At 43.5% G+C, this 21,322-nt stretch overlaps 1 protein-coding gene across 6 annotated transcripts in view; it reads left to right on the forward strand.

Annotated features, from left to right (window-relative positions):
- PRRC2B (proline rich coiled-coil 2B) overlaps window positions 1–21,322 on the forward strand; it is a 202,285-nt gene that overhangs the window by 109,555 nt on the left and 71,408 nt on the right. For 5 of the 6 annotated variants that reach the window (XM_073600503.1, XM_073600505.1, XM_073600507.1 and 2 more), the window contains exons 14-16: window positions 9,078–9,285; window positions 12,055–12,265; window positions 18,937–20,871. In XM_073600503.1, the coding sequence (XP_073456604.1) occupies window positions 9,078–9,285; window positions 12,055–12,265; window positions 18,937–20,871 (2,354 nt within the window). The remainder of the gene's footprint in view (window positions 1–9,077; window positions 9,286–12,054; window positions 12,266–18,936; window positions 20,872–21,322) is intronic. The other variant, XM_073600508.1, reaches the window with a different exon arrangement.

Below are 21,322 nucleotides of genomic sequence, written 5' to 3' on the forward strand. Positions count from 1 at the left end.
AGACAGCAGCGAAGCGCCATTAGCTCCCACTGCTGTCAGTCAGTGAGCCAATGAGGAGAGAGAGGGGGTGGTGCTGGGGCGCAGCTCTGTTTGAGTGGACACATAGCTACGGCTGGGCTCAGGTGCCCCCATAGCAAGCTTCTTGCTATGGGTGCACTTAACACGAGGGAGGGACCTGAGAAGAGCATCTGGGCTGCTCTGTGCAAAACCACTTCATAGAGCAGGTAAGTATAGACATGTTTGTTTTTAACAAAAAAAAAAGATTTTGGTATCACTTTAACGAGCCGGTACAAGGTTTTTTTTTTTTTTTTTGTTTTTTTAATTTTTTTTTTTTAAGGGTTACAAACACTTTAAATTGGTATATATAAAAAATGAATGTTCAGTTTATATTAACCTGGCAAACTCATTTAAAATGTAATATAGTCTTTTTGGGTTAAATCTGTAGAGCTTGGGCTTCATCCCATCATCCTTGAAGGCCCATACCTTGGACTCTTCAATGATCATGTCTCCTCAGTACTTCTAATTGTATTGTTTGGCACTGGTCATCTGAAAATTAAGTTGCAGAGAAGCGGACAACAATTTATATGCAATTTTAAAGCAGAATTAAAAGCAGTTCTTATACTTGCCTTTCCTACAGCTGTTCTGCGCCGGCATATTCTCCTGTGTGCCGGTTTTCGGCTATCTTCATTGGTTAGCATGGGATGATACTTCTGCGCATGCGCAGGAGGCTGTTGTTCTAGCACACTGGGGGTCAAGCCGGCCGAGGAATGCTGCGAACGGGCAGATAAGTGTAGTTTATTGCAGCATTACATTACTTGATATACAAGAAATTCTCCCTATAAAAAAAAAAAGTTTGATCTTTGGGTAGGGAGAGGTTTGTCTTATTGGCTTAGTTTGTATACCCGAAGTCTAGTTGGCAAATGTCTAACCTCAGGATTCCAGAGCAAAATTATTGGATGAAGTAGTTGGCTCCATCACACCATAGACCAGCAGGCTCTTCTAAACGAATAAACCCCAGAGCAAACGTTATTAGCCACACGCCCAGATGACTAAGGGTCCACTCTCTAAGGGTCCACACAGCTCAAACATATTTTCGCTGACCGTCCGAAATAACCTCTTCTGACCAAGAACATCACAGCCAACCCAAATAACAAGGACCATGTCCCCTTCACCTTCTTTCACCCACTCCTCTGACCACCATTTCACAAGAGTTGAATTTCTCTGATATTCAGTCAGATTGCACTCTGGAATCGATTTCTGGACAGGGTCTTGCTGGCACTAGCTGGGACAGTTGCGTCTAATTCCTCCTCCTGTTGTTCCCGTGGGCCTTTCGCCTTCCAGTGCTCTTTAAGTCGCTGCAGAACAGTTTTCTGAATCTGACACTGATGGGGTGCATTGCATACCTCTACCGCTGCTGTGGGAAGCTAATCTTGCTGGCATCAGGTGGTGATGTAATACTCTGTGCAGTTGAGGCAGACTTGATGTTCAAAGTAGGTTCTGCAGCTGCTGTTTCGGTGGCCCCATCTATCGGCACACCCGAAGCGACAGAATCAGGGAGATCATCCCCACATTGTATCTGCTTCATGGGCAAATAGCTGTGGCCACTATGCACTTGATGCACACTAGCTCAATAGCTCTTCACCCCTTGTGTAGAGTACCAGAGAACCATGAGGTAAGTGTTTCCCAGATTTTGGTGATGGTTTCTCTACAGACAGCAGGTGGAAGTTGCAAACACCTTCTACTCTGCTGAGGGTAAACTCTTGCTGACCTGGCCAAAGTGCCACAGGAACCTTGCAGATGGAATACATGCATTTCAAGGCTGCACACCTCTTTAACAGTGCTTTGGATCCTTTTATCTAAAAGATTACAGGAGGAAAGTGCACTTCTCTCACCTGGAGAAGCAGCTGAAGCCTGTGGAACAAGAGCAGTCTTCATCTGGCACCAAGAAGGGTTTTTTTTTTTTTTTTTTTTTTTTCTTTCAGAACTTGAGGGGCTAGTTGGAATACTTTTCTTTCTGAAGAAATCCTGGAACCCCCAACACAGGCGGGATGCTAAGATGGGCAACATACCTTTCCAATGAATGGGCATCCCCTTCTGCAAGTGTGGACATTTGCAAAATATCTGGCTGGAGTTTCTCCTCATTCTTCCACTGCGCTTCATGTTAAAGAGGAAGTAAACCCTGATGGGTTTTAGTTCCTCTTTGTTCCCTTGCAAAGTAAAAGCATAATGGGCTATGCATCGCACACTAGCCCATTATGTGGCATTACCTGCAAATGAAGCCTGTGCTGTCCCCACAGGTGGCCGCATCCATCTTCGCCCTTTTTCCTTCCGGGGCCACGGACTCCGGCTCTGTGACTGGCCACAGCCGCATGACTTCACTCCTGCGCATGCGCAAGGGGGCCGTCAGTCATGGCACTTGTGAGTGATGACATGGCACGGAGGGCCACAAGAGGCACTTTAAGGCCTCATGCACACTGGACGTTATAAAAATGCCAGTAACGTTAGCTGTAGAAAGCTGTAGAATTAATTTTTTTCACCCCCTTTTTTTTTTTTTTTTCCAGCAAAACTATTCTCCCACAGAAGCTTATTGTTCAAAAATGCTGATAAACACCGAAGAGCCACGGTTTTTAGCATTTTTAAGCTTTTATCAGTTGCAGCTGAAAAACTACTCTTAAAACCCACTAGTTTTGCAGCCAGAAAACACCCCTGCCTAAAAATGGTAACAGCCTATGTGTGCATGGACACATCGGATAACATGCTGGGGAGTTTACTGGCTGTAGGAAAAAAACTCCTAAAGCCAAAAACAGCAGCTGTAAAAACATCCAGTGCGCATGAGGCCTAAAAGTGCCTTCTGCACCTGACAAGAGTGTCCTTGCTCGCTGTATTGGACCGGTTTTACTCTCAAGAGATCACTGCCCCATTCTAAAACAGGTTTCATGGTTTCTGTTGCAGCATTTCACTGTGCTCCAGCCAAATTTCAACGTGCGGCCCATTCAGGATTAAAAGCTGTTGAACAAGTTTCTCTTGGACTCTGCGGACATCAAGTATGCCTATCATTTACATCCCCATTTTTCACCCTCATCAGCGCTACAGGGTTTTACAGTAGGGGAAGAGCATTTCCAGTTTGTGGCTCTGCCCTTTGACCTGGCCACGGTGCCATAAGTATTCTTGAAGGTGCTGGCCCCAGTGTTGTCTCCTCTGTGAGCCTGGGGGATTCACATTCTTGGCTATTCAACTTAACATCCCGACAGTATGAGACATGCCTGAGAGCCAAACCAAGTTAGCCTTAGATTAGGGGTTATCCAGCCTTGTGCTGGAGATTTCTCCCAGTGGTGTGGAAGGTACAACAGCAGACGCCAGTCTGTCAAGCTGAGGAGGTTCCTGGAGTGTCTGTCTGTTTTAAAGGATGCGTTTGTCACAGGAGGCACCCTTCATTCTGACTCAGACAGAGCTTCACATTCTGGCCCTGTCCACAGTGCAAATTCCAGGTGTGGAAAATTGGCAAGTGGATTTCTTAAACCACAAACAGCTGTTTCCCAGGAGGAGGTGCCTCCATCCAGAGGGGTTTCATTCATCCGGTCTCTGGTGGGGGACACCAGACTACACCACAAAATGGGCAGGTTCATTCATGTCCAGGGATTCTTGGGCCTTCAGTGTGGATGTCCTAGTCACTATGTGGAATTCATTCAAGCTGATTTATGCCTTCTCCCCCCTCTCAGACTTTTTCTTTGCTTCAAAGGATAGAGGGAAGGCTTACCGGTGGTTCTCATGGCATTGAATTGGCTTGGAACTTTGACCTATTCAGAACCGTAGCAGACTGTGGGCCCTACTAGATCATTTGGACCACCTTTCCCAAGACCACTGTGTTCCATCCTGCTTCACGGTCATTGGCTTTGTCCTGAGGGACAGGGGTTTTTCAGACTTGAAGATTCCCACCTTGCCAAGAGCCAGAAAGCCCTCATCTCGTAGGATTCTTTGCCGCACATGGACCGCAAACTGCTTGGTTTGAAATGGGCAGGCTTTATCCCAGGAAATATTCCATGGAATGAGTTTTATTTTTGATCAGGAATGGAACAGACCCTGTCTCTGAGGGGACTATTATTGTTAGGTTTCTTCCTTGGTGGTGCTTTTTCAGAGACAACTACCTTTTTTATTTTGTCTGGCTCCTAAGCATCCTAAGGAAATGCCTTGCCACTGCCTGGATGTAATTAGGCCAGTGAGATTTTATCTTGCAGCCACAGCCTTGATTCCTCAACCTGACCCTTCATTTATGTTACCTGAAGGCTTCCAAAAGGTACAGGCTGCCTCTCAATTCACAGTTGCTAGAGCAAAAGGTCTCCCCCCTCCCTTTTCCTGTAAAGGCTCACTCCACCAGAAATGTCAGTTCTTCATGGGCTTTACAGCTTACCGCCCTCAGTTTCCAGGTCTGTAAAACTGCCACCTGTGTTTTCACACACTTTTTCCCATCTTTTACCGGGTGAATGATACGTTTGCTTGGTCATAAAGGTTTTCAAAGCGGCCCTGTGGGGTCTTGACTGTGTGATTCCTATTTTTTTTTTTTTTTTTTAAATCAAGTTTCTTGTTGGGCTTGTTAGCTGCAGTTTTGCTGATGCCAGCCCTTTGTGGGATTGCTTTTGGAAGTCCCACTGGTATTAGAATAAAACTGCTTGTATCCTTTGACGTTTGATTAAGAAAAAGGGATTTGTGATTTACCCGTAAAATCTTTGAGTACATCACAGGACACAGATGTCCCACACTGCTTCAGCTGTTCTCTATACGCAACTACCTTGATCAGCATATCCTTAGCAATAGTTTTTAGGCTGTTCCTGGACTCTGCTGAATTGGAAGATTGTGGCGCTAACCTGGAATGTCTGCGTCACAGGTTTCTGCACTGTTCTGTTTTACAGACCTCAGTGTACTGTTAGCTTAAAGCACTTTCTGGGTGCAGAGCCATGGCACAGCCTCTGATATGACCCAGTCTCTAAAGACTCCCTTTATGAGTATTCTGTGTGACCCGAACACCAAGTGCTTCATAACTATTAGGTCTGTTGGGTAAATGTTACTATTTTCCATTGTTTTATGTGGAAAGGGTTAATGCTGAAGGACTGAATGAGGACACCCTCTGTTTAGGATAATGTGTGCATGCATGCCACGCTTTTTGTTCCCACCAATTCAAAACTGGGATCTTCCTCGGTTGGACTTTTTTGTCTGCCCGCAATGATTGGGTCACCTCTGGCCATCTGAACCATTACTGCTTTCAGCTGCTCGTTCATGAGTACTCGACTGAGTACAGGGGGTCCCCAGGTTACAAACAAGTTAGGGACTGTAGGTTTGTTCTTAAGTTGAATCTGTTTGTAAGTCGGAAAAGGTACATTTTTTAAGTGTAGCTCCAGCCAAAAAATCTATTTTTAAGCTTTTTGGATAACATAGGGAAGGGTTAACACCCCTGTAACATTTGTTTTGCTGTGTGTGTCCCTCTTCAGAAGATTTCACCTCACTTCCTGTCCCAATGACAATTAGATTTTGAAAATTTTGGGCTGTTGTAGAAACAAGCCTTGGTGATAAAGCATCAGTGGAGGTACCTTTTCCCCATAATAGCTCTTATAGGAGTGAATTTCCCTTCCTAGGGGTAGATTTCCTCTCACTTCCTGTTGTCTCCCTCCGTTTGTAAGTAGGAGTCGTTTGTAAGTCAGATGTTTGTAACTAGGGGACCCCCTGTACATTTAATATTATTACCTGATCTAGGTTGTCCTATTGAATGGATTCCAGGCACACAGAGCAGTCCCTTTCCGAAGAGGATTCAACTGTTTTTAATGATCCTATTAGTGAACATTTGAAAATACTTTCCAAAACCTTGTTCTCTCTTGCTTGCCCTGCATTACAACCTGCATGGCCCATTAAAGGGGATCGTGTTTCTTTCCTCTAAGGAACGTTTTGAGTTGATGCCAACAACCCTTGGCTATTGTGTTAACAGGTTAGTTGATATCACCCATCTCACTGTATGATTCTCCCATCTGTGACCATGCAGAGAGCTCTTTGGCTAAAATGCTGGGCTGTGGAACAGGAAAGCAAATGGTTTCTACTATGCGTTCTCTTTAAGGGACAGCATTTTTTTTAGAGCTGTCTAATGCACTCTCATCAGATGTCACTGGGGGGGGGGGGGGAGAGAGAGAAAGGAAGAGTACTTCTCGGTCACAGTGGAAGAAGCCTAGGCCTCAGGCAGGGGAAACGTTTCCCCATCGGAGACAAAACATTTTTTATTACTCCCAGAAATCAACCTCCAAGGCCAGATGCAAGCCTTTGGCCCTCAGCACAATCGAGGGTCTGGTCTCTGCAATCTTGTTCTAAAGATGGCTGGCTTTTAACTCTTTAATCAAAATCTTTGTGCAGGTTGTCTTCCATGTGGCTCCCCTGTTTATGCCTCTGATTCTGGGATCTAAATTTTGTTTCAAAAACTGCCTTTTGAGCGTATTGGGATAATCCTTTTTTCACACTTTCTATTCTTACAAAGTTGCATTTCTTGTTGTCATCACCTCTGCAAGGTAAGCTTCCGAGCTGGCTACCTTTATCCTGTAAAAGAACCCTTTCTGGTCTTGCTCAAGGACAAGGTGGTTTTGAGGCCTAGAACTTCCTTCCCACCTATATTAGTAGTCTCTGTCTTTCACTTTTAGCCAGAGCATCATTATTCTGTCTAGCACTAGTTCATCAGAGGGAGATCTCCTCTATTGCCTGGATTATAGTTGCTTCCACCATTTCACAGTGGTTTAGACAGACCTTTGTTCAAGATTATAGTCTTGAGAATGGGGTTCTTCCCTTTCCTGTCAAGGCACATTTTACTATATCTGTAAATGCCGTTTGGGCTGACCTTAGATGTTCAGGCTTCATCTGATGCCAGCTTCAGGCATAAAGTCCTTCAGGCAGCTCTTTAGCTGTAGGCAGTCCCCAGTTGTGTTTTTTTTTTTTTTTTTTTTTTTTTTTGGTGTGGGTCTGTTATTTGTTTGCTGTTGCCCACACCTCAGATATGCTTTTGAATGTTCAACAGTATGATTTCCTGTCTTCTTCAATGAATAAGATGAGAAGGAAAATAGGATTTTTGTACTGCCTATAAAATCCTTTTTGTCAAGTCCATTGAGGCTTTGCCAGTGTCCAATCCTCCAGTATAACCCAACAATTACTTCATGTGTCCCTCAAAGAACTAAGGAAAAGATTATACAGTGATTACAAAATTCCTATTTTTGCTGGAGCTCCACACAGTTTGCTAATATGGCCTTTAACAAGGGTCTTCAGATTTTCCAAGCAAAGAGCTAGTTTACTGCCTTCAGGTGTTGGCACTGGCCAGACTGTGGTCAATAGAAAAAAGCAATGCCCCATTGCTCATTGGTTTTAATCGGAGGAATAGTGCCCCTTTTTGGTACCGGTGGGAAGAATAGTGCCCGGTTTATACCATCAGTGAGAGGAGTGGTGTCCCATTATTGTCAGTTGGAGGAGTAGTGCACCTAGGGCCAAATAAAGGCAAGCAAAGGGCTACATCCCCTCACCAGACTGTAGATTGGAAACCATTGGCCTTAATTAAAATGGTTGTAAACCTCAGTCATGAAATCTCAGCAAAGTATATTTGTAGTGTTTACTTCTCTTTCTCTCTCCAAAGCTTTAACTGTGGTTTCTCTCTGGTGCTTCCTTCCTCTGTTGTCAGCTGTTGGGTGAGGGAGCTCAGCACACAGCTTGTCTATTCACAACACCGTTGTTCTGCAGTGTGAACAGCAGTGTATTCCTTTCCTCCAATCAGCTCTCACACACTGTAACTGAAGCCCCCCCCCCTCCCCAACACTAACGGATGCAGAGGGATTTTAACACCACTCTGCCCTTTTGAAGGGGTGTAGGGAAGTGAGTGCTGCAGATTAACAAGTAAAACCTATGTAGGAGGATTTATATAATCTGAGGCTGTCCACTTCCCTGGGTATATGGAAGGGTTTACAACCACTTTAAGGGTTGAAGCATTTTTGATTGGGGATGAAGTTTTAACATATCCTTACAAGTGAAACCGAAATGGAAGGCGCGCACACCTAGTGCATTACCAAAGATGATTTAATAATAAAAATGTTTTATATAAAAGTGGGTACTCACAAAAGGCCATAAAAACAATGCATGGACATGCACAGAACACGGGGTACAGCTAACGCGTTTCGGGAGTGCACCCCCTTCATCAGAGCTAGGCCTAACCATTTTGGTGCGGATGCAATGCAATTTGAGCCATACAAAATGTATGGCTCAAATTGGACCGCACAGACATCGCATGTGATGTGCACAGGAATCCGGTGAGATTCCTGTGTGAATTACATGCAGTGTTTTCCATGCCCCAGTGTGAACCTAGGCTTAAACTGAAACAAAGCAGTGCCTATGTTCCATAAGCTCAGCTTTAGCAATATGTACTTGAAGCTGAAGTTTGTTTTTTGCTTTATTGGCAATATTAATTTGGTTCTGCTTGGACCAATGCAAGTATATATGTTCCATATGTGGGTGATCCATGTGGAAGCTTGAAATAAATGTAGTAAACACTGCTGCTATAGCGAAAGCTGTTAGCTGTCTGGTCCTATGCCAAGCATGTCTGCTTAGTTAACGCACAAGGTTGCTCGCATGGCACAGGTGCCATTCAGAGAACACTTTGCATTTTCTCAATGAATGTAAAGTGTACTCTGCACAAGGTGGAGGTTGTAACATCACTAACCCATTTCTCCACCACATCTAATCAAAGAACACTTTGCAAAATGTTCTCTGGATGTAATCAATGCTGCTGAACAAACGACCTGCATTCTTTAAGTAGCTGGACATCCACTTGACAAAGGAACCCAAAGCTAGTAGCACTCTTTGTAGTAGCAGAGCCTTCTACGATGATTTCCAGCTTCCGCAGTGATCAGCCAGTGTCACATACATATTTACATTGGGCCAAGCTAGACCAATAAAACTATGCATAAAAAGCCATACCCAAGCTGCTTCAGCTATGTTGGCTACAGATTTTCTTTTTGGCATAACAATGTAAACGGCAGGTGTTAGTATTGAGTAATTGTGTCTGTTTTCAGGAGCAGTTATACAAGATGCAGCAATGGCAGCAGCAGGCGGCATATGTGGCTTCTACCCATTCCAACACTCCTCGGACCTTCTACTCCCACCATCCGCAGATGTTGGGTTTCGACCCTCGCTGGATGATGATGCCTTCCTATATGGACCCTCGAATGACACAGGGTCGTGCTGCTGTGGACTTTTATCCCTCTTCTCTTCATCCACCAGGTTGGTAGCTAGGATATAGTGAACTGGAAAGCACAAATTTGCTCTTTGCTGCCCTCTTGTGTTCAGGATACAAATGGATCTAACAACAATAACAGAGTAACACAACAGAGCAGGATGAGCCAGTGTATTACTGGATTTTACAGTATAGGCTCTTATTTTTAAAATATTTCCCTAGCTACACCTGCAAAAGGGGCCAGCCTGAAGTGATCTAGCAGGACTTAATTTTTTTGACTATAGTTCCACTTTAAAGTATCCTATCCATGGATATGAAATGACAGTTGCCTGCAACAATCTTTTGGCTGGGCAATTGCAGTCCTTCCTGACATGTCATGACAAGTTTGATATTCCTGCAACCTGTGCAGAAGCATGCATTCAAGGTTATTTTTATTCTTTATTTCAGGTACTTATATAGCGCCGTCAATTTACGCAGCGCTTTACATATACATTGTACATTCACATCAGTCCCTACTCTCAAGGAGCTTACAATCTAAGGTCCCTAACTCACATTCATACATACTAGGGACAATTTAGACAGGATCCGATTAACCTACCAGCATGTCTTTGGAGTGTGGAAGGAAACCGGAGTACCCGGAGGAAACCCACGCAGGCACAGGGGGAACATGCAAACTCCAGGCAGGTAGTGTCGTGGTTGGGATTCGAACCAGCAACCCTTCTTACTGCTAGGCGAAAGTGCTATCCACTACACAACTGTGCCGCATAATAATAATAATAATAATAATAATGTTATACAGGATTTATATAGCGCCAACAGTTTGCGCAGCGCTTTACAACATGGGGCAGACAGTACACTTACAATACAAATCAATACAGGAGGGATCAGAGGGCCCTGCTCGTTAGAGCTTACAATCTAGAAGGGAGGGTCAAGTGGAGACAAAAGGTAATAACTGTGGGGGATGCGCTGATGGGAAAAAAAAAAAAAAAAAAACATATTAAACATATTGCTTATTTTGATGATGAACACTAATGGAATTTTAATCCTTCCTAGCTGCACCTTGTGTTTTTCACCTGCATAAGTCTGCTGCTCTGCAGGTGTAAGATAAATGGTAAAAGGATCTGAATCGGACACAAACAGGCAGACTAATTAACAAAGAGCTTTTACACATGTGTTGGGTTATAGAATTTTGAGTACCATAGTTTTTTGCGATTCCACAGGCTTGTCTAATTTTAAGTCTTGATGTGTTTTGGTATGTATTTACGCAATGCAACCCCATCTTTTTATATTTAAACAAAAAAAAAAATGGGTTTAATATTTGCACTAGAATTCATTTTAGTGTATTTTTCTTGAAAATATGCTTATGATACAGAACACTGCAACTATCGTGCAACATAAAAAAATTGTAACTACTTCAATTTTATTTTGCATGGTCTCTGCTTTCAAAAAATATCTTTTTTATGGAGGTTTACAGTAATTACTAGCAAAAAATGTAGATTTTAATGTCTGCAAATTTTAAAAAAAAAATTCCCCTGATAGGCAATGCAACCCCATCTTTTTATATTTAAACAAAAAAAAAATGGGTTTAATATTTGCACTAGAATTCATTTTAGTGTATTTTTCTTGAAAATATGCTTATGATACAGAACACTGCAACTATCGTGCAACATAAAAAAATTGTAACTACTTCAATTTTATTTTGCATGGTCTCTGCTTTCAAAAAATATCTTTTTTATGGAGGTTTACAGTAATTACTAGCAAAAAATGTAGATTTTAATGTCTGCAAATTTTTAAAAAAAAATTCCCCTGATAGGCAAGTGGTTAACTAATGATATGCTTGGACTCTGGGACCATAAAAGCGGAGATGAGCAGGTTAAAGCAGAGAACCTGCGTCTTTGTCAAATTGATGTTTGAGTTGTATATGTTTTAAAGGGTAACACCATTTTTGGTGGGGAAAATAAAATTGCAAATAAATATAGCATATACAATTGTGACACAAGTCATATTGTAATGTTATTAAAATGTACTTTCCTTTTCAATCTGCATTGTTGTAATTTTCTGTAAAATGCAATGCAATATGGCAACCTGCAGAAATGTAATTTCCTGCTTGTGTGATTGGCTTACTGATTTTCCCAGAAGTCAGCACTCAGATACAAATCAGATTTTGGGCTTCCACTGCAACACAAATGTCATTTTTGTTGAGAAATCGTGTCTTAAGGGATGCAAACCCTTCCCATATCCTCATTAGAACCCTGCAAGTGCAGCAGCCAATTCACATTCACATTCACTTTGCACATGGACACAAACAACTACTTTTAATAATAACGAAAGGTAGGAATCTGCACCAAAGTTTGAGTGATCTATGTACATTAGAATTGTAGCATTGGGGAATTTTGTTCTCATCAAAAGTGGCGTTAAGCCTAGTGCACATGAGCCAAATGACGGGCAGTATCGGCCAGTTCAGTAGAAACTGGCTGACATTCGGCCCATGTGTACTGCAGCCGATCTGACTGTCGATGGGGCATGGCCAAAAGATATGTTGATGGGCTCCCGATCAGCGGCTCCAGCCAGAGCTGTCAGATTTTTTTTTTTTTTTTCCAGCCATGCTGGGTTGAAGGAAAACAAACTACTAGTGCTTACCAGGCTTTACTATTTAAATCTATTCTTAGAAATAATTAAATGTTTGGTGCACCCACCATGACCCAGGATCTACAGAGCACAAGGGTTTTATCAAAGAGTGCTCAGCGTAATAAAATTATAAATATATATACACACTTATACATTGCTTTTAATACTTAAACTTCTTGTTTTGTTAGGTGTGATGAAACATTTGATTCAGCAAGAATCTGTGGGTGGAAGCTGCCAGCCTGATGACTGCCAGTCTACTGCGCCCTCAGAGCGCAGGCAACAACCTGCAGAGCCGGTGTCAGCATGGAACCAGGATGGCTATGTGCATGTCCAAAGCAAAGTCTACTCTGTCTCCCAACAGAAGCAGATGGAAAATACAGCAGAAGGAGGTTACAGCAGGTATCATGCTGCTGATGGTTTTACAATAAGACAACCCTTTACAATCATGTATTTTGGCATTTAAAAGGATTGTCCTTTCTCAATTGCCCTACTGCTGCTGAACCCCCTTAACAATGTAGTACCTTCCCCATTTAACATCTGCACTCCAACAGCCATTAATCCTTCTGTTCTACCTGCTGCTGATTTAGCACTTTCCATGTGTGTCTGCTCTGTTCCCCCTGAAACCACTGAACCCTGTCCTAAGCAGTTTTTCAGTCCTTCTCTTTATATATAAAGTTGAAAAGATTTTCTAGCTATAATTTTTATTGCATTCTGTTATCACAATCAGTGATATCTGCTCTCTTCCAGTTGGGCAGAAAGTGAGAATATCTGCAGTGGACATAAATGGCATCAAAGTGGTTTTAAAGGCTTTAAGGCTTTTTTTTTTTTTACATGTGCACAGCTTTTCCCAAGAACCCCCTAAGTACATACCTGAGTCTAATCTCGGCAATGTGCACGAGAGCCGCTGCTCTCCCGGCTCTCTCTCCCCTTATTGGCTCAGACACAGCAGTGGGAGCCATTAAGCCCCGGTGCTGTCAATCACAGCCTGTAAGGATGAAGGGGGGGGCGGCGGGGGCAGGGTTGAGCACTGTTCTGTTTGTTATAATGAACACACAGTTTAGGGCTCGGGAGCGAACACGCAAGTGTGCCCCCATAGCAAGTGGTGGGCACTCGGGGGAGGGGGGGGGACCCAAGTCTCAGTGGGGGGCTCAGGAAGAGAAGGATCGGGGCTGCTCTGTGTAAAACCTTTGCACGGAACAAATACGTTTAATATATACTTTTTAGTATCGCTTTGAAGTTTTTTTTTGCCGCCTATGTACCTGTTGGTAAGATTTTCTTGCTTTTTTTCTCACAGAGGCAGTGTTTGAAGGAAAATCTCTGTCAGGGATGGTGGTCAGGGATGGCGGTAAAAACCTTAAGAGGGTTCCAGAGGAATTTATTATCTATTGACTTTATAGTACCTTTTGTCACTGACCTGGAACCAGTCTGCAGATTAGTTGTTTTAGTGTCACTTGCTAAATATTCTGGATTATTGTATCAAAAAATTTTAAAGCCCTTCAATAAGCATGGCATACAGGCAACTGGTATTTTCAAAAGGACATGTCACCATTGCCAATATATATTTTTCCAACACAGGCCACATAACGTCAGCATGAGAAACTATAGATATTTAATTCTTTAACTTGAAAGCACTTTACATTTTGAAAAATTTGTCTCAAAATGTACATGGCTTATGTAAAATTTAAATTTTACGTGAACAGTAAGTATAGGCACATGGGAAACCTTAATTATTTTTAACAATTTTATCCTGCAGATGTGGGTTAGCATGTGCCCTAAGATGGTTATGTAAGTAGCCAAAGTAAGCATTTAAGTGTACATCACAGAACAGAGAGGAGTCAATATGCACGACTACTTGAGTTATCCTGCCACCTTCAGGTGAATGGACGCTGGGCAGAAAAAGGCAGGAATCCCCACCCAGACGTAACCCCTCCCAGCTCAACAAAGCCACAGCTTTGTGCTAGTGTCTGAAGATGATGGTGGCTACTGCGATTCTCTCTGGAGATCTCTTCGTTTTGTGTCTTTGTTCCTACATCTGAGCCTGTTCATGCACCCTTTCCAGGTCAATGGTGGACTAAATCCAAGTCAGTCACTGTGACCAGCAGACCAAGAGGGGACTGTACTCAGACCCTGCATGCAAGAGCAGACACGGCCTGTAATGTATGCCATTCAGCACTGGATCCTTCAGGCAGGGATCTCTGGCGTACAGTGCACTCTAAGATTTCAATGGCAGGGTGCCCTACAGGTCCAGGAAAATTATCCTCATGGAGGGGAGTCAAGTGCTTGAGGCCCTTCAGGGCATGCCAACAGTGATGAGTGAAGTCTGGGTTTAAAATGGCCCTGCAGTGTGGACTGGTGAGTGCCTATGTGTTTTGTGGAGCTGTGGCGGCCCCTCTTTGTAAGTGTCCCTTGGTTTCGGAGACTTTGGGCAGTCACAACAGTGGCAGATTGCTATTTTTCTTTAAGAAGTGCAATACAGACTGCAGCAGTGTTTTAAATGGGCAGGCCAATACAGTGCGTGCTCTGACGTCATTGTGAGATTCTACACATGTATGTGCACCATTATGACTCTGGTTCCCATACATGTGGTTTCTGTGTCAAACACTGACTTCACAGAATCTAGCCTAAATCTGTGCCATCCTGCATCCTATTATCAATATCTGCATTGTTTTCTTCTCATCTGGGCCCAGTAAGGGCAGGGGCACTTGCCTTTTTTGGGGGGTGCTGCCACACAGGTTTTCTGGCTTAGGCTAACAGCTGATTGACCACCACCTTCTGGGGTATGCAGGCCCCCCAAGGGGTCAGATGAGCTTTACATGCCTGCCCTTATCTGCTGTCTCCTCTGTTTCAAAGGCACAGTCCTCTCCTTTCTCTCATTCAAAGTACTTTATTAACCCCAAAGGGTAATTTTAAGATAGTTATTCTCAATGAAGAACAAAGCAAAACACATTAACAAATATAACATAAATCTGCACGAACAATAAATATATTCAATAACATAAACTGAAATAAAACAAATGAAAAACTAAATTAAAGATTATATTTTATTAACATACTATTCTATTAAAACACACTGCTTTGAATAAATAACACCGGTTGAAAAAATAACTACAAAAATGCAAATATTGCTTTGCTTTCCTTAAATATTAGACTAAAGATTGTTACACATAAATTAACCTCGTCTACATAATAAATACACTTAAAAATCTGGATCATAAGTCCAGGTTAAAACCCTCATGTTCAGCACTCAGAAGAATTATATTATTTGATGGCCAAAGGCAAAAATATTTTTCTGTTGCGCTCTGTGGTGCATCGTGGTTGTAAGAATCTATCACTAAAGGGACTCCTCGGACTGACCAGTGTATTGTGGAGTGGGTGTCTGCAAGAGCAACAAGAGGAATTTTTTGCAGCCATATCTGGATTGCAAACTTGGGTGCTCTCCTTCTTCTCCTTCCCTTTTAAGGAAGGATTTGGCATCAAATGAAACTCCCTTGGAAAAGTAAGAAGTGGATATCATTGATGACTGGGAATCCTCTGTAGATGAGTCTGCCCAGGAGGAATCCTTGGGTCCATAGCTATAGCGTGAGCAGAATCTTCTTCCCCCTAAAGTCACTGGTTTTGAGTCCTGGAGGCTACCTAAAGTTCCTAAGGCCTTCCTAGTGCACCCTCGCTTACAAGACGTGTTGTGTGCTGATCGGGCTCACCTGGATAAGGGGTTTTAACCACCAAAATAGTTTTGGTCGCCATTACCTCATGGAGGAAGTATCCTACAGAAAATGGGGCTCTCTGACTGTTGACCTGGCTATTTCCTATTTTAAATAACACCCTGATTGTCCCTCTGGATGAGGTCCCAGTCTTTTAAAGTGTCCAAGGACACTTTCTAAAGCAACCAGCCTTGGGCTCCAAACCAAAGCTTGAGTTTGTTTTGTAAGAACTAGGCCCTGCGTCCTCCGGTTCTGCAGGCAAATCCTCCTGTCAGTGAAGAGGCACCCCCCCCCCCCCCCCCCCCAACCATTGAAGGGAGATGTCTATGATCCCTTGCACCTGTTTTGTCTTAGGAAGTCAGACAATTGTGTCTGTAGTGTGATATCCAGAGGCTACAAGCTGGAGTTTTGCTGCTTTCCCCACCCATGCTATATGGGCTTAAGGGTATATTTGAAGCCAAATAAAGACGCAATTTTCTTTGTGACCTTGGAAAATATTGTTGTTCCAAGGGGATCATTGCTCCTGTGCTAGTAGAGGTTTCACGCCTTCTATTCAATCCTGTTCCCAAGACGAACAGAGCTGTCTGGCCTATTCTCGACCTCAAAGGTCTCGACAAGTTCCTGAAATTACAAAATCATGCAGTCAGACCTTCAGAATTAAGTCTTGATTCTGCTTCTAAGACAGCCCATACAGGAATAATTTTTTATTTATTTTTTTTTATTTTTTTCATTCAACCAGCGGGTTGAATTGGAGGAAAAAAAAAAAAAGGCCTGGTTCCCCCTATCCACACATTTGGGGTGTGTATGAGAATTCTTCCCACTGAGCTATTGTATTCTTACAGTGGGGAGACTTCACCCGACATCAAAATATGCTGATCAGCACTGCTGACTATAGCCAGCGGCACTGATCTGAGTGGGTAAAACTTGACAGGCTGGTTGTGCCGGTTGGTGTCTGCTGAATCAACTGAATTCCAACTCATGTTTGGCCAGTTTAAGTCTGGAATACTTGGGTTTAGTCCGAGATATGACTCAGGCAAAGTTACTGCTCTATAGGGAAAATGCCTGTCCGCGTTAAGTTGGAGTAAGTATGTTGGAAGGTCTCCAGATCTGGGCATGCATGAAAAAGTGCTGGGGATGATGGCCTCCTTTGATGCGGTCCCCTATGCCCAGTTTCACGCCAGATCTCTGCAGCTCAATATCTTGTTTCACTTGGATCTTGCAATGCATCTGACTCAAGACCAGTTTGGATGCCAGGAAATCTTTCCTTCCGATTAGTTGAAAAGTCTTGATGATGGATGCCAGCCTGTTGGGCCGGTAATGTCTTTGGGAGAACCTCTCAGTTCAGGGAACCTGGTCATCAAATGAGCAGACGTTTTTACGATCAACATCCTGGAACTGTGGGCGTTTTGGCAGGCTCTCATACAGTGGTTTGTCTGCTTTCAGGTTCTCCCTGTCAGGGTGCAGTCAGAAAATGCCTTGGCTATGGCATAGGTCAACTATCATGGAGGAGACGAGAAGACCTGCTGCTGAGGAAGAAGCCAACCTGATCTTAGTCTGGGCAGAACTGAATTTTCAGGCCCGCTCCTCCATGCTCTCTGTGGAAAATTGTCAGGCGGATTTTCTCAGCCACTAAAAGCTCAATCTGGGATAATGGACCTTTCACCTGGAAGAGTTCAGAGATTTGTCTGCGCTTGGGGATGCTGGATGTTTATCTCTTGGCTTCCAGATGCAACAGCAAGTTGGACAGGTTTATGTTCCGAGCCTCCTCTTGGCTAGAAAGACAACCTACGGGAAGATACATGACATCATACATGGAAGACTTAGTTCACTTAGTGTGAAGCTCATACGTTTCCTTACTGGCAAGGCCAAAATGCGTATTTTGGTCTGCTTTCTGTTTGGTCTGGAGGCATCTTTTCTTGGCTGTGCTTTTAGAGGCCTATTGCATCAAATTCCTCAGTTACAGCCTTTGTTCAGGGTGTCACATGAATTTTCTCCTATGCTGCTCTCTTTGTCTCCCTGGAACCTTCATTTTGGTTTTGTTGGTTTTGAAGACTTCTCTTTGAGCCTCTGAGAGACTCCCGTCTCTTACCTGCAAGGTTGTATTTTTGGTTGCCATTACCTCAGCTCGCAGGGTCTCAAAGTTGGCAGCACTTTTCTGGTTCTTCACCAGGATAAGGTGGTGGTGAGACCTCGATCTTTACCATCTAAGGTGATTTCTTTTTGGGATAATGGACCTTTCACCTGGAAGAGTTCAGAGATTTGTCTGCGCTTGGGGATGCTGGATGTGGATCTCTTGGCTTCCAGATGCAACAGCAAGTTGGACAGGTTTATGTTCCGAGCCTCCTCTGGGCTACAAAGACGACCTACGGGAAGATTTAACATCATACATGGAAGGCTTATTTCACTTAGTGTGAAGCTCATACGTTTCATTACCAACAATGTCATAATGCGTATTTTGGTCTGCTTTCTGTTTGGTCTGGAGGCATCTTTTCTTGGCTGTGCTTTTAGAGGCCTATTGCATCAAATTCCTTGGTTACAGCCTTTGTTCAGGGTGTCAGATGAATTTTCTCCTATGCTGCTCCATCTCCCTGGAACCTTCATTTTGGTCTTGTTGGTTTTGAAGACTTTGACAGTTTGATTCCCTGTTTGTTTAGCCTGAGGGTCCTCGCAAGATTCAGACTGCTCCTCGATCCATTATTCCTAGGTAGATTTGTCAGATTTTTTTTCAGGCCTATAGGATCAAGTGCAAGGTTCCTCCTTTCCTGATTAAGGCCCGTTTCACAAGAAGTGTCAGTGCTTCCTGGGTTATTCAGCATGATGCTTCTGTTTCTCTTCATACTTTTACTAGGTTGTACCGGGCTGATGATCATGCCCTTGCTGAGGCAGAAGGTCTTGTAGACTGCTTTGTAATGGGGGTTCCCCTCTTTTCTGTTTGGGGATTTTGGGTCTGATGGCCTTGTTGCTGTGTAGTTCTCCCCTCATGTTCAGTGCTTTGGGACATCCCAAGTAGTCATGAATATTAACTCCTATGTGTCCGGTGATGTACAGTTAAGAAATTAGGATTTTTGGTTTATCTGTAAAATCCTTTTCTTGAAGTACATCAGATTACACAGAGATCTTTTGTTTCTTGCTTGTGTTCCGTATTTGCCAAAAAACTGAGGCTTGGTGAGGCTGTGTTGGGGGTTATGCCTGGTTGGGGATTTCTGCCTTTTTTGGTCAGTGTCCATTCACCAAAAGTGGCAGTGTAATCCAAATAGTCATGATTATGAACTCCTCTGTGTCCTGTGATGTACTCCAAGAAAAGGATTTTACAGGTAAACTATAAATCCTAATTTATGTGCTTACCGATTTTTGTTTTCTGACTTTCAGGAATGAGAACTGTTACTCTGCTTCGAGGGAACGATCAGAGGGCACACATACCCACCATGAACCTTTAGAAGAGCGAGAAGAATATTTGCCATCCAGCAGTTATGAAAAGAAACCTAGTGGGAGTTTTAGCTGCATCTCACCTCAGAGAAGGGGTCAAGAAGTCTCGTTCCAGCAAACAGAAAGTATGGCAGAGTGTGGCATAAGCAAGGGGCAGCAAACTTGTGCGCAGTCTAGGACATCTGATTTTGTAAATAAGAAAGCGCAGTTTAATGGCTGGGGCTATGGACATCAGAAGTCTTTGGATACATCCAGCAGTGTGGAAGAAGAGCTTCCTAAAGAGGCGCAGGCAGTGGGGTCTGGGTCCGAAACATGGAAAAAGGAAGATGGCGGAATACAGGACTCCGCTGTAGAAACAGGTTGGCGGATAGAGTCAACCAATAACCAGCAGCATTCGGAAAATACTGGGAGAAGCAGACGCTCAGGTCCAATAAAGAAGCCAGTTCTGAAGGCTCTTAAAGTTGAGGAGAAAGAGCTGGAGAAAGCAAAGCCCGAAACAAAAGAACCTCCTAAAACAATGAAAGAAAAGCTACTCTCTAAGCTGGACAGTGTAACCAAAGTAGAACCCCCTGCCCTAAGCTCTTCTTCCAGCTCGACAATAGAGGACAGGCCTCAGATACAGCCTCCTGTCCAGGATTTGGAGACAGCCTCTCAAGAAAAAACTGAAAGAACCTGGAGCAGTAAGCCAGCTTCCCGTGAATCGAACCCTGCACCCCAGACCAAGAGAAGCAATTGGATTTTCATAGATGAAGAGCAGGCTTTTGGTAGTAGGGCCCATGGTCGTGGTAGGGGTAAAGGTTTTAGAGACTTTTCTTTCCGTGGAAGAGCTTCAGCTGGCTCTTACAACGGACAAAGAATGGGCAGAGGCCGGGCTCTTCGTGAATTTAATCCCCCTGAAGATTTCAGGGGCAAAGTTTCCCGAAGGCGTGTTGCTAGTGAAACACACAGTGAAGGGTCGGAATATGAGGAACTGCCCAAACGTCGGCGTCAGCGGGGAGCTGAGGATAGAAACGAACCTCCACGTGTTGAAAGAGAAACTGAAGACTCAAAAGGAGACTTCCAAGGTTCTTGGAGGTCTAATAGAAATTACTCAGATGAGCCAAATAGTATTGACTCAAAATCCAGGGCCCCAAGGGCCTTTGGCAGATCACTTCCACCGAGACTTAGCAACAGTTACAGTAGAAGACCTTTCACATCCAAGGATTCTACACACTGGAGTTCCAAATCTGGAGGTTCCTCTTGGCAAGAGTACAATGCACCAACTGAGTCTTATGGATCACGCCATAACACAGACAGAGACTATGTGCATGACTATAGGTATCCAGATTCCTACCACAACAGGGGTTTTGATGAAGCCCAAGATGATAGGCGGTCTGTTTTTCAAGATGATTATTCAGATAGGGATAGTTTGGAGAAAAGGTCTTTTGGAAGACGAAGGCCTCCTCGTCAAGACAAGCCTCCCCGATTTCAACGCCTCAGGCAAGAAAGAGAGTCTCTTGGTCAGTGGAATGGTGAGGAAATGAGCAGTGCCGTAAATGATCACGACAATTGGCAGGCCCGTTCCAAGCTACCATTGGGTGAAATATCTGGACCACCAGAGAGATCTTACCATAATGCTGACCATGTCAATGAAGACTGGGAAACTGCATCCGAGAGCAGTGACTTTAGTGAGAAAAGGCCTGGGGATCTGGATGGTGAAGGGAACCTCTCTGGAAATGGCTTTTCTGAAAAGAGAGAGTTATCCAAGAGGAGTTTCTCTAGTCAGAGGCCACTAATGGACCGCCGCAAAGTTGAATCTTCTAATTATGAAGAAAAGCCTTTGAAAGTCAGCGGAAATTCCCATAATGACTACCAGAGCTCTGCTTCATTGAAGAGCAGGTATTGGAATTTTGTTTTTCCTGTTTGCGTGTCTATAAAATAGTGAAATGCAGTGCACTCACCTCTACAAACAAGGTCATAATCAATGGCATGGGTGGGATACAGTCTGTGATATCTTGTCACAAGTCCTAATTTTGCAAACTCCTATACAAGTATCCAAGAGTAAAATTAGGGATACACCAGACAGTGCAGATCATTGAGTTAAATGATTACAATATAGCAAATATATACACGTGTATCTGATTGTTATACCGTGATAAAAGCAGCTAGAATTATCATAAATTGATGCAATCTGCTCTCCCCTCTGCCAGATCATCTGACATCAAACCGCAAATGTAAGGACACAGGCATCTTTCTGAGGAAGGGGATGGTGACCCAACATGGGTCAGTGGTGTTGATTTTACACTTGCTATTTGATGTCCCCTAGCTCATCCTTCTGGTAAGCCTCGGT

This window comes from Aquarana catesbeiana, linkage group LG09 (assembly GCF_042186555.1).
Source record: "Aquarana catesbeiana isolate 2022-GZ linkage group LG09, ASM4218655v1, whole genome shotgun sequence".
Taxonomy (NCBI): domain Eukaryota; kingdom Metazoa; phylum Chordata; class Amphibia; order Anura; family Ranidae; genus Aquarana; species Aquarana catesbeiana.